The 15,494-nt window shown below is 22.8% G+C and overlaps 1 protein-coding gene across 4 annotated transcripts; it reads left to right on the forward strand.

Moving 5' to 3' along the window:
* LOC109341084 (probable serine/threonine-protein kinase PBL2) lies at window positions 1,883-14,127 on the forward strand. 4 transcript variants are annotated; one of them, XM_019578897.1, is made up of 7 exons: window positions 1,883-1,989; window positions 2,761-3,077; window positions 3,169-3,304; window positions 3,429-3,565; window positions 3,653-3,776; window positions 3,883-4,287; window positions 14,116-14,127. In XM_019578897.1, exons 1-6 carry the CDS (start codon window positions 1,908-1,910, stop codon window positions 4,281-4,283), a joined length of 1,197 nt encoding a protein of 398 aa, XP_019434442.1. In that variant the 5' UTR covers window positions 1,883-1,907; the 3' UTR covers window positions 4,284-4,287; window positions 14,116-14,127. The 4 variants fall into 4 exon arrangements, with proteins under 4 accessions (XP_019434442.1, XP_019434436.1, XP_019434446.1 ...); XM_019578891.1 differs by lacking the exon at window positions 14,116-14,127 and having other exon boundaries at window positions 3,883-4,476; XM_019578901.1 differs by lacking the exon at window positions 14,116-14,127 and having other exon boundaries at window positions 3,432-3,565; window positions 3,883-4,476.

The raw sequence follows: 15,494 nt of genomic DNA on the forward strand, positions 1-15,494 counted from the left end.
CCCAAGTGCAAGTAAGAATATATCTTAATTAAATGAATAATATTAATGTTCCTCTTGAAAAGTATGATTGTTATGTCTAAAAATCAAAGTGGATTCATGGTGTTTGTCCATATTAGGCATAGTGCCTTAACTCTTAGGATGTTTTTTAACATGTGTATCCAATGCAGTCTATATGAAACAATTTAGAGGGTAGCAATTGAGTGGTACCAATTTGATTGAAAAAGAATCCTGACCCAAAGTATTGATTTTGTTTTTATGATTAACGATAAAAATGTCATCACATTATATTTAAAGGGTAAAAATATCACATCATATTATTTTTCCTTTAATTTTTTTCACACACTTCCCTCCCCAATTTGATTTTCTTCCCCTTTTCTATTCCTAATGGATTCAGTATAATGCTAAATTGATACAAATGTTCATTGCTCACAACTCAATAGCATTTGAATGGGGGAGTTGGAATTGGAGACTCATATTTATACATTGTTAATAATTTTAAGGATGAGATATTGAAGAGTGTTTTAAGAGTTCACTTTTCATTAAATCAACATGTTGAATTGAATATGCAACTTGAATTTGACTAGTCTTTTTTTTTTAATATTATTGGTTGCAACTAGAATTGGCTTAATATGTTCTAAAAAGTTTAATGGGAGATTTACTAAATATTATGAAAATAATCATCATATAATAAAGATCATTAATGTCAAATTATCCAAATTAACGATCAAGAGGAATACACAAAGAAACATATCATAATATATTAACATAGAATATGATAAATAATTTGACATGTAATTTTTCTTTGTCATGCTTGAACATATATATTCTTAATCTTCCAAGTAATTATGTATAAATAACAATAATTTTCTTATTTCTAATTTTGTCTATCTTTAAATAATAATCTTCATGATAATTGTCAAGTACCATAAACTTTACTCGAAAATTAAAAAAACTAAAATGATCTAAAAAATTCAAATGTGTTATAAAACAAATTAAAAAAGACTAATTTAATGCACATTTGAAATTTTTTAGAATCATTTTCTGTTTTTCAATTTTTAAGAAACTAAATTGGTAATATCAGAAAACATGAAAGACTAAAATGAATAATTATTCTACGGATAATACCCCTAATAACACATTAAAATTAACTATAATGTCTTGTTAGAAGAAACGAGAGACATGTATTCAATTCCTTCATTCAAGATCACGTGTTTATGATTAAAAAAAAACAAATCATTTACCCTTTCATCTAACTTGGGACTGTGTCACCATGGGCCTTAATAAGTTGCAGCCAATAGAAAATGGGCTAAAAGAATGAGAGAAACATTTCACCAAATAAATTAGTAATAGAGTGGGAAAAAGAAACATTCAGCAAAATAAAATAACAAGAAATTCAATAGATATGAAGAAAATAATAACATTAAAAAACTCAATTTATCCATTAGTTATGCTGATAAGTTTAAATCAGAAGTGACATATATATATAATATATTCATAGATATGGATATGGACTAAAGTCAACATATTATACCCTCAAATTACAAGAAGGTAGGACCCATGAACCTATTTTTAGGAAGCTACCTCAACTCATAGTATTACTTTCAACTTTTGAAAAGTCAAATCCAACCACTTTGTAGTGTTGGTTACACATAAAAAAGATTATATGTCTCAAACCAATCAAATCTCACCAAATAATATAAACAAGTTACTTTATATTTTTGTGATTTTTCTTTTTAAATAGATAGGATCTTCTTTCCAATTGGGTTGGGACACAATGACATATAAAAAAGTGGGGCAAATGATCTTTCTCACATCGGTTCAAGAAGGTATAGCAATTTCTTTAACATTGACTATACAACTTCTCTATTAATAATGGCCTTAGTGTGGACATTTTGTTCTTCCTTTACATGACATTGTGTTTTTGCATTATCATCATGGGAAACTACTGTAATAAACCAGTTGCTCATGTTTCTCCAGCAAGTTTTGTTGGTAATTCTTTCATTGTTTTATTTCAATCATTTTTATATACTTTTATTGTTCTTTCATGCCATTGCATGTATTTTTATTGAGCATTACTTTGTCATGAGAGGTGGTATCATATTGTTCCTTGTTTTCCACACAGAGGGGAAGAAGGTTGGTGTTTTCTAAAGCCTAAAAGTTACAACAGTTTTTCATATGTTCTTTATAATTATTCTTTAGTGTTTGGGTTTCTAGGATTTAATGATGTTTTTTAATATTTTGGTCCACTTAAATATATAAGGCATCATATTGTGATAACTAAAATTTTGACTGGATATAATGATAATGGTTATGAGACTTCTTTGCTCTAATTCCAGGTTCTTAATAATGTTAAATAATTTTGCATTTTTCAGAGATGCATTCAAATTAGTAAAAAATTGTGCTTACAATTAGTTCTGGTGTTACTGCAAATTAGTTTAATGTGCCCCTCCATGTTTTTTATGCATTGGATGCTTGTAATATGAGAATAATGAAAAGTGGCCATTTCATAACAGAAATTTGTTAAGCTAAATTCTCGGTTTTTTCAATGTTATAACATCGTGCGATCTATGTAGTCAACTTCACCTTGGATTGGAGCATTGGTTCATTCTATGCATGGCTGTTGATATTCTTATCATTAATCATATATAGAGAAAACATAATCTTGCTGCATCTAATTAGATAGTGTACATAATTGCACCATTTTTTTGGCACTTGATATAATCCATGACTGCTTTTAACTTGCATTTCATGTACTATCAGGTATAGGAAGTACAAAGTCTCAAAATAAGGCAAAGCAGAATTCAAATTCTTCTGAACTAAAAGCTGATGTGCAAACTTCAGCACCAAATGTTGACAAATCCATCTCCAATAACCTTAAGTCCTTCACCTTCAATGATCTAAAGGAGGCCACGAAGAATTTCCGGCAAGAAAATTTGATCGGGGAGGGAGGGTTTGGGTTTGTTATCAAAGGATGGATAGATGAGAACACCTATGCTCCTACAAAACCAGGGACTGGGATTGTAGTGGCCATTAAGAAGCTTAAGCCAGAAAGCTTTCAAGGCCACAAGCAATGGCTTGTATGTGCAACACAAATTCGCAGATTAATCTTATTTTTGAGTGGCTTTTCTTGTTAAGTGATTACTGATTTTACCACCCTTTTTGTTGCAGGCAGAAGTTAATTATCTAGGGAAGCTTCACCATGAAAATCTAGTGAAACTTATTGGTTACTGCTCAGATGGTAAAAATAGGCTTCTAGTTTATGAGTTTATGCAAAAGGGTAGTTTGGAAAATCATTTATTCAGAAGTGAGTATTTTTACTTGCAACATGTTTTACTCAATTAGTCCACTAAGTACAATATATTGGTTTGAACTGAGGCATAATTTCTCTTTATACATGACACCTTAAATTTGTTTTTCCATTTTTGCAGAAGGTGTTCAACCCATACCCTGGGTTAGAAGGGTCAATATTGCAATTGATGTTGCAAAAGGAGTAGCATTCTTACATGCCCTTGATGCAAATGTTATCTACCGTGATTTAAAGGCTTCTAACATCCTACTCGATCCGGTATGTAACATTGAAACTCTGCTTGTGGATCTGCTGTTTTGCATGCAAATGTTTCTATTCTGAAAGAGTATCAATAAAACTTTGTAGGATTTCAATGCAAAGCTTTCGGATTTCGGGTTGGCAAGAGATGGTCCTACTGGAGATAACACTCATGTTTCAACCACAGTTATTGGAACTCATGGTTATGCTGCACCAGAATATGTAGCTACAGGTAGATTTGCTTTTCTATTTCTCTAAATCTTGAAGGATTCTACTAGTCTGAAGAAGAGTCTATCCTTTCCTTTTTCTAACAAATTGATTTTTGACGAAAAAAACAGGCCATTTGACCCCGAAGAGTGATGTATACAGTTTCGGTGTTGTCTTGTTAGAGTTACTAACCGGAAGGCGTGTGGTTGAAGATGAGAGAATTGGATTTTCAGAAAAAACACTGGTGGATTGGGCATGGCCTTTCCTGAGTGATACTAGAAGAATTTTGAGAATCATGGATGCTAGATTAGGTGGTCAATATTCCAAGAAAGGAGCTCAAGCTGTAGCTGCACTTACATTGCAATGCCTTGATATTGATCCGAAACTTAGACCATCAATGGTAAATGTTGTTGCTGCATTGGAAGCACTCGGTTCGTCGAATTCAATCCCAAGGACCCCGAAATGTGAGAATCATGCAACCAAGCATTCTAGTCATTCTCAAAAGTCAGCTGGAAATTCCAACATACTATGAGCTAGTTGAACAGTTTTCATGTAATTGTAGGGAAGAGTGTATTTCTTTTTTTTGTTGTTGTTGGAAAGCATTTCCATGGTTAAGCACCTGGATTCCTATGTTATTATATGGATTGTTCAAAAGGGTATGGTTAGAAAATTTAAAACTTGTAACTTTTGCATCATCATATTCATTCAATGAATAAATAGTCACAACAAAACACAGATATATAAACATGCATCTTAACTCTATTATAGAGGGATATTTTGCATACACTGAACTAAACATGAAAGTAAGGAAGTTTAGTACATGTGGCAAATATCACAATATGTGAAACTAAATTAGCTTGAGGCTTATTCAAGGCAATTGATGTTACAAAAGGAGAAGCATTCTTACATACCCTTGATGCAAATGTTATCCATCATGATTTTAAGGCTCCCAACATCTTCTGTTTTACATGCCAATGTGGGAATTCAATGCAAAGCTTATTGATTCATAGTTATGTCGCTCCTTAGTATATAGCTACATGTATTTGCATTTCTCTCTCTCTATATATATAGACATACATCATCAATAACATATACATGGAAAAGCATTTCTTTTTCATCTTGCCATGGGGAAAAGTGCATTTCTTTTTGGGTTTTTCATGGAAAAGCATCACCATGTCAAGCCACTGGATTGTTAACACATACATGAATTGTTAGAAATATTAAAACTTGGAATTTGATCATTTAAAGTGAAATTGTCTAAAATATGTTTCAGCTAATTTGATAAAGTATCCTATGATCTTAATTTACTAAATACTCTAAGGGTTGTTGATACACCCTCCAAATAGAGTGCACACATTTTGACACTTATATGAAAGTGCTTTAACCCTTACATATAAGGTATAGTAAATTAATAGTCCCCATATGACACACCAAAACCAAACACATAACTTTTCCGTTTTTTAGGAAATTTCCAAACGAACAATTTTGACAAGATCTTTCGATTTCTTATGTCCAACTTTAAATACCTTACTTACCCCTATGGAAGTAAGAATGTTCAGAAAACATGTAGTTACAAAGCAAAAGACACACTAGATTATATTGTTGTTTCAACCCATCATGTTTGATCCACCATATAATTTGAACATTTTCCTTAAAAAATAATTATTATTGTCCAACTTTTTGCATTCAATTTTAATTGTTGATTTTCAATTTTCTTATCAACTAGGCCTTACCCCATACAATATTAATGGTGCTTCTATAAGTCTAGCTCTACTGTTGCATCAATGGTCAATTATGAAGTTCATGTATTCAGTGAATAAAGTTGACTTTTAACTTTTAAACTCTTTCCCCACTTGTTTTAATTGGTGCTGATACCACTAATCTCAATGCATTGATTAAAGATAATGGTAAGAGTGCTATCATTATTTCTCTTTAATAAAAAGTTAGACACTGATAGTGATGTAATCCTGTAAAGTAGACATCAAGATAATAAAGATAAATCAGGAAATAATATTATTATTATTTCATGATCATCCTAAAGTCATTTTGCACTCTTATATAGCAACAGAATTAATGTGTGTTTTCCCTAAGTTGTGCTCACATAGTCTGCAGGTATATATTGAGGCCATGAATATGCAAAACAGAATATACATCAAGAAAAAACATATATGGATTGATGTGTTATGAGTTTTATATACTATCATATATATGTATCACATATCATTCATATTTAATTATCAATGACTTTTCACAAAAAAAAAATCTAAATGAATGGTGTATGGTGTAGTATTTGTGTATAAATCTTTACGGTGATAGTGTATAAATATTACACTCTATATATATTTATCAACTAATATATATAATCCAACCAACAAGGCGTTGTCTAATGCTATAAGACAATGCTAAAACTTCAGTATAAATAAAATGTCAAGGGTTTAATTCATGAGAAATGAATTAGTTACTTAAACGCTACTATATATTTAATCCATGATTTTATGGTCAACCACTTTTCCCAGAATTCCTCAATATTAAAAACAATTTTGTGTTCAATAAAATTAATATTGGGTTTCTTTAAAACATACACACCTCTAGTTTAAAAATTCATTTAGTTCGATTAATTTTAAGTTGTTCACTTAATCTGAAGTGGTCCTTACTCGTTAAAATACATTAGTGAAGCTTTAGAAGGGAAAAAAAGTCCAGATGAGGACAGAAGTAAATCCACTATGAAAGTTTACATCAAAATTAAATGATAAATATTAAAAACTTAGGAGATTGCATATTGTATCTTATTAAAAGTAGATGAGAGAGGACATATTTCATGAGTGTCCATTTCACCATGTTAGAAATTTCTATTGCCATGGTAATAATGATTGAAAATAAGTGCTCTTTGTGCATAAATTGTGCAAGTCCACGTTTATTTTTAAAAACCCAACTAAGGGTTTAAGCTATAAAAATTGAGAAAAAGTTAAGAATGAATAATCTTGTTGAAATAAGTCAGATTGTACCAATATTTATAAGGTTTAGATAATTTTCATTTTATGATCTAACTTTTGTGTTGAGTTAAATATAGTCATTCTAATATAATATTGAAGTCTAACTCTCCCGAAAGATCACCTGATGACTCTAAGATTTTGAGTGTGATGAAAGTGCGCTAAGATAAGTTTCACATTAGATAAGAACATGACAAAGACTTATAAAACTTAGACGACTCTCACTATGTTAACTAGTTTTTGAAGTTGAGTTAGGTTCAATCATCATTCTAATAAATCATGATTTTTTTGTGTTCATAAATGAGTCACCCACATCGCATTAGATGTTATAAATCTTATTTGTGAGTAATAGTATTTGCACACCAAAATTAAAATATCATTCTTACATAAAACAAGTCAAATAAAGAAAAGCACTCTAACATCCTCCTTTTGTTATCCTTCTTCTTAATCCAAACAAGTAAAATGTGAAAAAATATAATTTTTTTGATGTGCAAGTATTATCATTATTCATTACTCATATCCATCCTTAATGAATTTAGTATAGCAGCTAACTCAGGCGTTATATAATTTTTATTTAACTTATTTAATAATAAACCACATATACATTTTCTACTTATTTATTAAATTTAATTATGTATTTTTTTATGTGTATCAAGGTTTTCCTTGATTGCCCATAAAAAATTAATCTATTTTAAAGTGTAAAATGTATCAATATAAATTTTGCTTCTACCAATAAATATTTTTTATACAAATTAATTAGAGACCCAAGTCAGAGAAATAAAACTATCATATGCTAAGTTAATTATAAGCTAGGTGTATATATTGGTTTTCCACAAGTTGACAACCATTTGAGGTTTCTTAAGTGGAGGAACTGAATGGCACTCATTCACATACCCTCACATGGGTCATCCCATTCATGTCCTATTTTTCGGCCTCGATCCAATGAAAAAAGTGACATTTCGTTAAAAAGAAAAATTCTAAAAATATAAAATAACATATTTATATTACTTGGAGATAAACCATTAACTAAAGACACGAGGACACATTCATTTGAAAACACATAATCCTGATTCTATGACATTTTGGTACTACATTGTCTCTCTATTTGTGGGGTGTCAATTTTTTTTGCATTATTCTTATGAATTGCTCTTCTTGTAATTAACATGCCAATGTTTATCTACATAAAAATCAATGATCGACGGTCATGATTCTATGGTGAAGTTTTTAATCCAATGATTGATCACTATGCCTAATTCTGATAAGATCTACATCTAACTTTTTGTCCAATGTCTCATAGTGTAGGGGGGACCCTTCAAGTTGTACCAAAATGAACTGTAAAGTGTAAAAGAGTTGTACCTTCAAAATTCCTTGTGTTTTGGTTCATCTAAGTTAGGTAATGGATGTATAAGAATAACTCACCAAAAGTAAAACCAAATTTTGAAAACTGAAGACTTGGACTTTTTGTAGGATTAGGCAACTTTATAGGCAAGTTGGGGTTACTAGACCCCACTTTTGATTAATGGGAAATTAAATGTTGCTAGCTATTTATGCCTCTTTATAACTAAAATGCACCAACATATATATCATTTTGTGATAAAATACAAACATCACTATTACAACCACCATAATATCATTAACAAAATGAAAAAGATACCTTTACCCTAAATTTCTACATTAGTTTTTATAGTGAAAATAAAAATGTTTTATCACATGTCAAATTGTGATTTAGAGTAATCGCCACAATTGTATAATTTTATAATTATGGTATGATTTCGAGTCACTATGCTAAGATCTAATGTAAGTTTAGAATATATCAACTATAAAAACTTCACATTGTAATAGTCACAATCCATATCAAAATCACAATATATTACAACCTAAAAGTTGGTTGATAAAGTATACAAGTAGCTTGTAAAAAACGTTTAATAATGTAAGATAACTTTATTTATACTCAAAATATGGGTATATAAGAGTGGTGTATACATTTTATTCTGTGAACAACATAACTATTATAAAAAAAAAACCTCTATATTTGTTCTATATCCTAATCTGAACTATAAATATAAGACTAACCTAAGTTGTAGGTATAGAGTTACATGAAGATGTGGCGTGTTCTAGGTGCAGTGAGAAGAAAGAGGTCAAAGGTTGCAGATGAGAAGATGTTTGAAGAAGGAAATGGTGTTGAAGTTGAAGTACAAATATTTGGACATGAAAGGGAAAGAAGACAACATGGTTGGGCAAGGTTTTCAGTAATACATAGTATTCTTCATGTTCCTATATCAATACTATCATGTGTTTCTCATCCTCAGGTTAATGGTTCTGATGGGGTTTGGGTAAGTGGTGAATTTTCACAGATTTCTGAAATGAATCATCTTATGGTAAGTGATAGCATGAGATATGCAATTTTGATGTAGAAATGATCAGAATATACCAAAATTATATTGTTGCTTTGGGTTTTGTATGAACTATATACTATAAGCATTTAAATGTTCTAGCTAGTTAGGTTTATTTTTTATCCCTTACTTTTCTATTCTCTTTTTTGTGTATATATGTATAATCTCTATCATATAAAACACACTAGGTGATTGGATGGATTAGGCATAAAATATGAACTACTTTTGTTGTTAATCAATGTATAAGAATTTTTTCATATATGCCATTGTTTATTGATAATAAACATGTTCATATATGAAGTTCTTCTTCTTTCTTCTCCATTTTCTTTTTCTCTCCCTCTTCTTAGTCATTATTATTATTATTATTATTATTATTATTATTATTATTATTATTATTATTATTATTATTATTATTATTATTATTATTATTATTATTATTATTATTATTATTATTATTATTATTATTATTATTATTATTATTATTATTATTATTATTATTATTATTATTATTATTATTATTATTATTATTATTATTATTATTATTATTATTATTATTATTATTATTATTATTATTATTATTATTATTATTATTATTATTATTATTATTATTATTATTATTATTATTATTATTATTATTATTATTATTATTATTATTATTATTATTATTATTATTATTATTATTATTATTATTATTATTATTATTATTATTATTATTATTATTATTATTATTATTATTATTATTATTATTATTATTATTATTATTATTATTATTATTATTATTATTATTATTATTATTATTATTATTATTATTATTATTATTATTATTATTATTATTATTATTATTATTATTATTATTATTATTATTATTATTATTATTATTATTATTATTATTATTATTATTATTATTATTATTATTATTATTATTATTATTATTATTATTATTATTATTATTATTATTATTATTATTATTATTATTATTATTATTATTATTATTATTATTATTATTATTATTATTATTATTATTATTATTATTATTATTATTATTATTATTATTATTATTATTATTATTATTATTATTATTATTATTATTATTATTATTATTATTATTATTATTATTATTATTATTATTATTATTATTATTATTATTATTATTATTATTATTATTATTATTATTATTATTATTATTATTATTATTATTATTATTATTATTATTATTATTATTATTATTATTATTATTATTATTATTATTATTATTATTATTATTATTATTATTATTATTATTATTATTATTATTATTATTATTATTATTATTATTATTATTATTATTATTATTATTATTATTATTATTATTATTATTATTATTATTATTATTATTATTATTATTATTATTATTATTATTATTATTATTATTATTATTATTATTATTATTATTATTATTATTATTATTATTATTATTATTATTATTATTATTATTATTATTATTATTATTATTATTATTATTATTATTATTATTATTATTATTATTATTATTATTATTATTATTATTATTATTATTATTATTATTATTATTATTATTATTATTATTATTATTATTATTATTATTATTATTATTATTATTATTATTATTATTATTATTATTATTATTATTATTATTATTATTATTATTATTATTATTATTATTATTATTATTATTATTATTATTATTATTATTATTATTATTATTATTATTATTATTATTATTATTATTATTATTATTATTATTATTATTATTATTATTATTATTATTATTATTATTATTATTATTATTATTATTATTATTATTATTATTATTATTATTATTATTATTATTATTATTATTATTATTATTATTATTATTATTATTATTATTATTATTATTATTATTATTATTATTATTATTATTATTATTATTATTATTATTATTATTATTATTATTATTATTATTATTATTATTATTATTATTATTATTATTATTATTATTATTATTATTATTATTATTATTATTATTATTATTATTATTATTATTATTATTATTATTATTATTATTATTATTATTATTATTATTATTATTATTATTATTATTATTATTATTATTATTATTATTATTATTATTATTATTATTATTATTATTATTATTATTATTATTATTATTATTATTATTATTATTATTATTATTATTATTATTATTATTATTATTATTATTATTATTATTATTATTATTATTATTATTATTATTATTATTATTATTATTATTATTATTATTATTATTATTATTATTATTATTATTATTATTATTATTATTATTATTATTATTATTATTATTATTATTATTATTATTATTATTATTATTATTATTATTATTATTATTATTATTATTATTATTATTATTATTATTATTATTATTATTATTATTATTATTATTATTATTATTATTATTATTATTATTATTATTATTATTATTATTATTATTATTATTATTATTATTATTATTATTATTATTATTATTATTATTATTATTATTATTATTATTATTATTATTATTATTATTATTATTATTATTATTATTATTATTATTATTATTATTATTATTATTATTATTATTATTATTATTATTATTATTATTATTATTATTATTATTATTATTATTATTATTATTATTATTATTATTATTATTATTATTATTATTATTATTATTATTATTATTATTATTATTATTATTATTATTATTATTATTATTATTATTATTATTATTATTATTATTATTATTATTATTATTATTATTATTATTATTATTATTATTATTATTATTATTATTATTATTATTATTATTATTATTATTATTATTATTATTATTATTATTATTATTATTATTATTATTATTATTATTATTATTATTATTATTATTATTATTATTATTATTATTATTATTATTATTATTATTATTATTATTATTATTATTATTATTATTATTATTATTATTATTATTATTATTATTATTATTATTATTATTATTATTATTATTATTATTATTATTATTATTATTATTATTATTATTATTATTATTATTATTATTATTATTATTATTATTATTATTATTATTATTATTATTATTATTATTATTATTATTATTATTATTATTATTATTATTATTATTATTATTATTATTATTATTATTATTATTATTATTATTATTATTATTATTATTATTATTATTATTATTATTATTATTATTATTATTATTATTATTATTATTATTATTATTATTATTATTATTATTATTATTATTATTATTATTATTATTATTATTATTATTATTATTATTATTATTATTATTATTATTATTATTATTATTATTATTATTATTATTATTATTATTATTATTATTATTATTATTATTATTATTATTATTATTATTATTATTATTATTATTATTATTATTATTATTATTATTATTATTATTATTATTATTATTATTATTATTATTATTATTATTATTATTATTATTATTATTATTATTATTATTATTATTATTATTATTATTATTATTATTATTATTATTATTATTATTATTATTATTATTATTATTATTATTATTATTATTATTATTATTATTATTATTATTATTATTATTATTATTATTATTATTATTATTATTATTATTATTATTATTATTATTATTATTATTATTATTATTATTATTATTATTATTATTATTATTATTATTATTATTATTATTATTATTATTATTATTATTATTATTATTATTATTACTGGGATTTACAAAATAATATTGATATGAAAAGCTTATGAAAGGGGGCACACATATCTAAACAAAAAATTTAGCTTATAAACAAAAGCTACTATGAAAGAGTCCAACTTCTCTTGGGATGGCCAAAATATTTTAAAGGGTTTAGATCTTTATTTATTTTTAAATTATTTTAAAAATTAAAAAAAAGATTATTTTTCTCTTACATTGTAGTAGTAGAAGGTGGAGAGAATCACATTGATAAAAAGGGGTCTATTTGTGTGGCTTTATTTGTCAGATTCAATGATGTAGAAGCCTCATCTTACCGACTAACTTTTATTTATATTAAATTTATTGAATTAAAAAAATGTAAGTGGATAGACATAACAATATTTATCAAAAACACTAGTATATAAAAAAATCTTCTGATATTACAAATAAATAGAAACGGATATAAAACAATTTTTTTGGGATAATCAAATGGTTGAATTGCTAAATGTATTATTTTGCTATGAGCCAATGGAAATTACAAGTATATATCAAATCATAATTCTAATTTCTTACATCAAACTAAAAGGAGGTTAACTCATTTGAATTTAGAAGCATGTTTTTTCTTTTGAAATGCCAAGTAATTAAGTTTGCATGGCTCTTATTTTCTAATAATTCATAAATTTTTAAAACAAATTAGAGTCTATAAGTACAATCTGGTAGCATGAGTTGAATGCAACAAGATAAAATATGTCAAAATTATTAAATTAGGGAGAAAATACAATTTCAATAATGAATTAAATATAATAAGGACATATCACTTTCTAATTTTAATTTGTAGATGGTATATTCGTTTTGGGCAGTGCTGGTAGGTAGAACCACTAACATACAAAAAAAATCTATGGGTACCAATTAGTAGAAACTAGAAAATCATTAATAGGGTACCCACATACCTCATATTTATCAAAACCTATAAACCAGATGTGTGAATGTGGATATTAAAAATTAATTTAGTTTATAATGTTTATGTTGTTATTCACCACTACAATAAGAAATTTAGCTTCTTACCTTGGCAAGAGTCATAGAAATATAAATGTTTAGGTAGCAAAAATAAAAGTGATATACAAGTACAAAAAATAAAAAAGAATGACAAACAACTATCTAAAATGTGATGGATGGTTTGTCTTAAGATAAAGTATTGAGTGTAATATTTATATTTTCTGTCTAAAGTTTTTCCATACTCAAAACTAAAACTTGGATTCTTCACTAGATGTGTTTTTTTAAATGTAGCATAGATTTGATATCTATCTAAAACATGAGATTTATTTCCAAATCTGTACTCTTTATAGAAGTTAGTTGAATTAGTTGAAGGATTATCTTTAATCTATAATAATTAAATGTTTTTTGGCCCATGATAACCATCATCATAGAGAAACTGATCTCTGATATCGCGTTACAATTCCATCTCAAAATCAGTTAACAATAAAATAAGTAACTCAACAAATATTTAAACTATGTATAAGAGAAAGAGATAAATAAACATGTATATAATACTTAAAAAGATTGATAAAAATATGAATTAAGAGGGCTACATATACATAATATAATTATAGGAAGTGCAGCATTCTAGACTGTAGAATGGTGAGAGGCCATTATCATTATCATTACCAAAAGCTTAAGACCTACTCATATCTCCACTAAGCTCTAAGTCTATGCAGCTTTATTTTCTATAGTGCTAAGGAACGTGTTTTTTTATTTATCACATTTTCATTAATTAAATATGCATTGCATACTACGTATTTAGTTACACTTGGAGGAATGCAAGGCAAAGTGGATAAAGCAAGGCCTACATTGGATCAAACCTTAATGCTATTAATAATATATAGTTAAGATTTAATTATTTATTATTTATTTATATTACTTATATTTAAGAGTCAATAATAATTAAATATAAATGATAAATAATGCAATGAAAATATAAAAAATTCTTTTAATATTGACGAATCCATATTTTTCTCTTAATACCATAGGCACTTCCAAAGATGTCAAGTTTTCTAACAATGTGAAGACATACAGATTTATTGCCGTAGTATTGTTCTCCAATTTCTTGGAAGTGATTGACTTTGGTGAAATTCTTTATGAGTTTGTCTAAGTGAATTCTTGAATGTTCCTTAAATAAAATTTGAGTTATTTTAATAAGTATACTGAACATGTTTAAGAAATACAAAAGAATTAAAAAAAATATTGTCCAACATTGCGTGAAGTGTGATAACAACACTTTTAATGAAAATTTCCCACCTTTTCATCCTTAAACAATGCTATTAAAATATTTTTTAACACTCCCATAAAAATTTATGTGTTTGGTTTTGTGCAATATTTGGTACTTATAGTATTATACTATTAGATGTTTAATATACTTGCTAAAATATTTTCGGAAAAACTAAGCAATCAGTTTAATCAGTTCAAGCTCTAAACTGTAGAATGCATTTAAGGGATAAAATATATAATTATATCGGTTGTTTGAAAAATAAAATTATAGTTTTAAGAATTTAGTGATTTAATATATATGGATAAACATATAATGATTATAATCATTATAGTCATTAATT

The sequence above is a fragment of the Lupinus angustifolius genome, chromosome LG02 (assembly GCF_001865875.1).
Source record: "Lupinus angustifolius cultivar Tanjil chromosome LG02, LupAngTanjil_v1.0, whole genome shotgun sequence".
In the NCBI taxonomy this organism is placed as follows: Eukaryota; Viridiplantae; Streptophyta; class Magnoliopsida; order Fabales; family Fabaceae; genus Lupinus; species Lupinus angustifolius.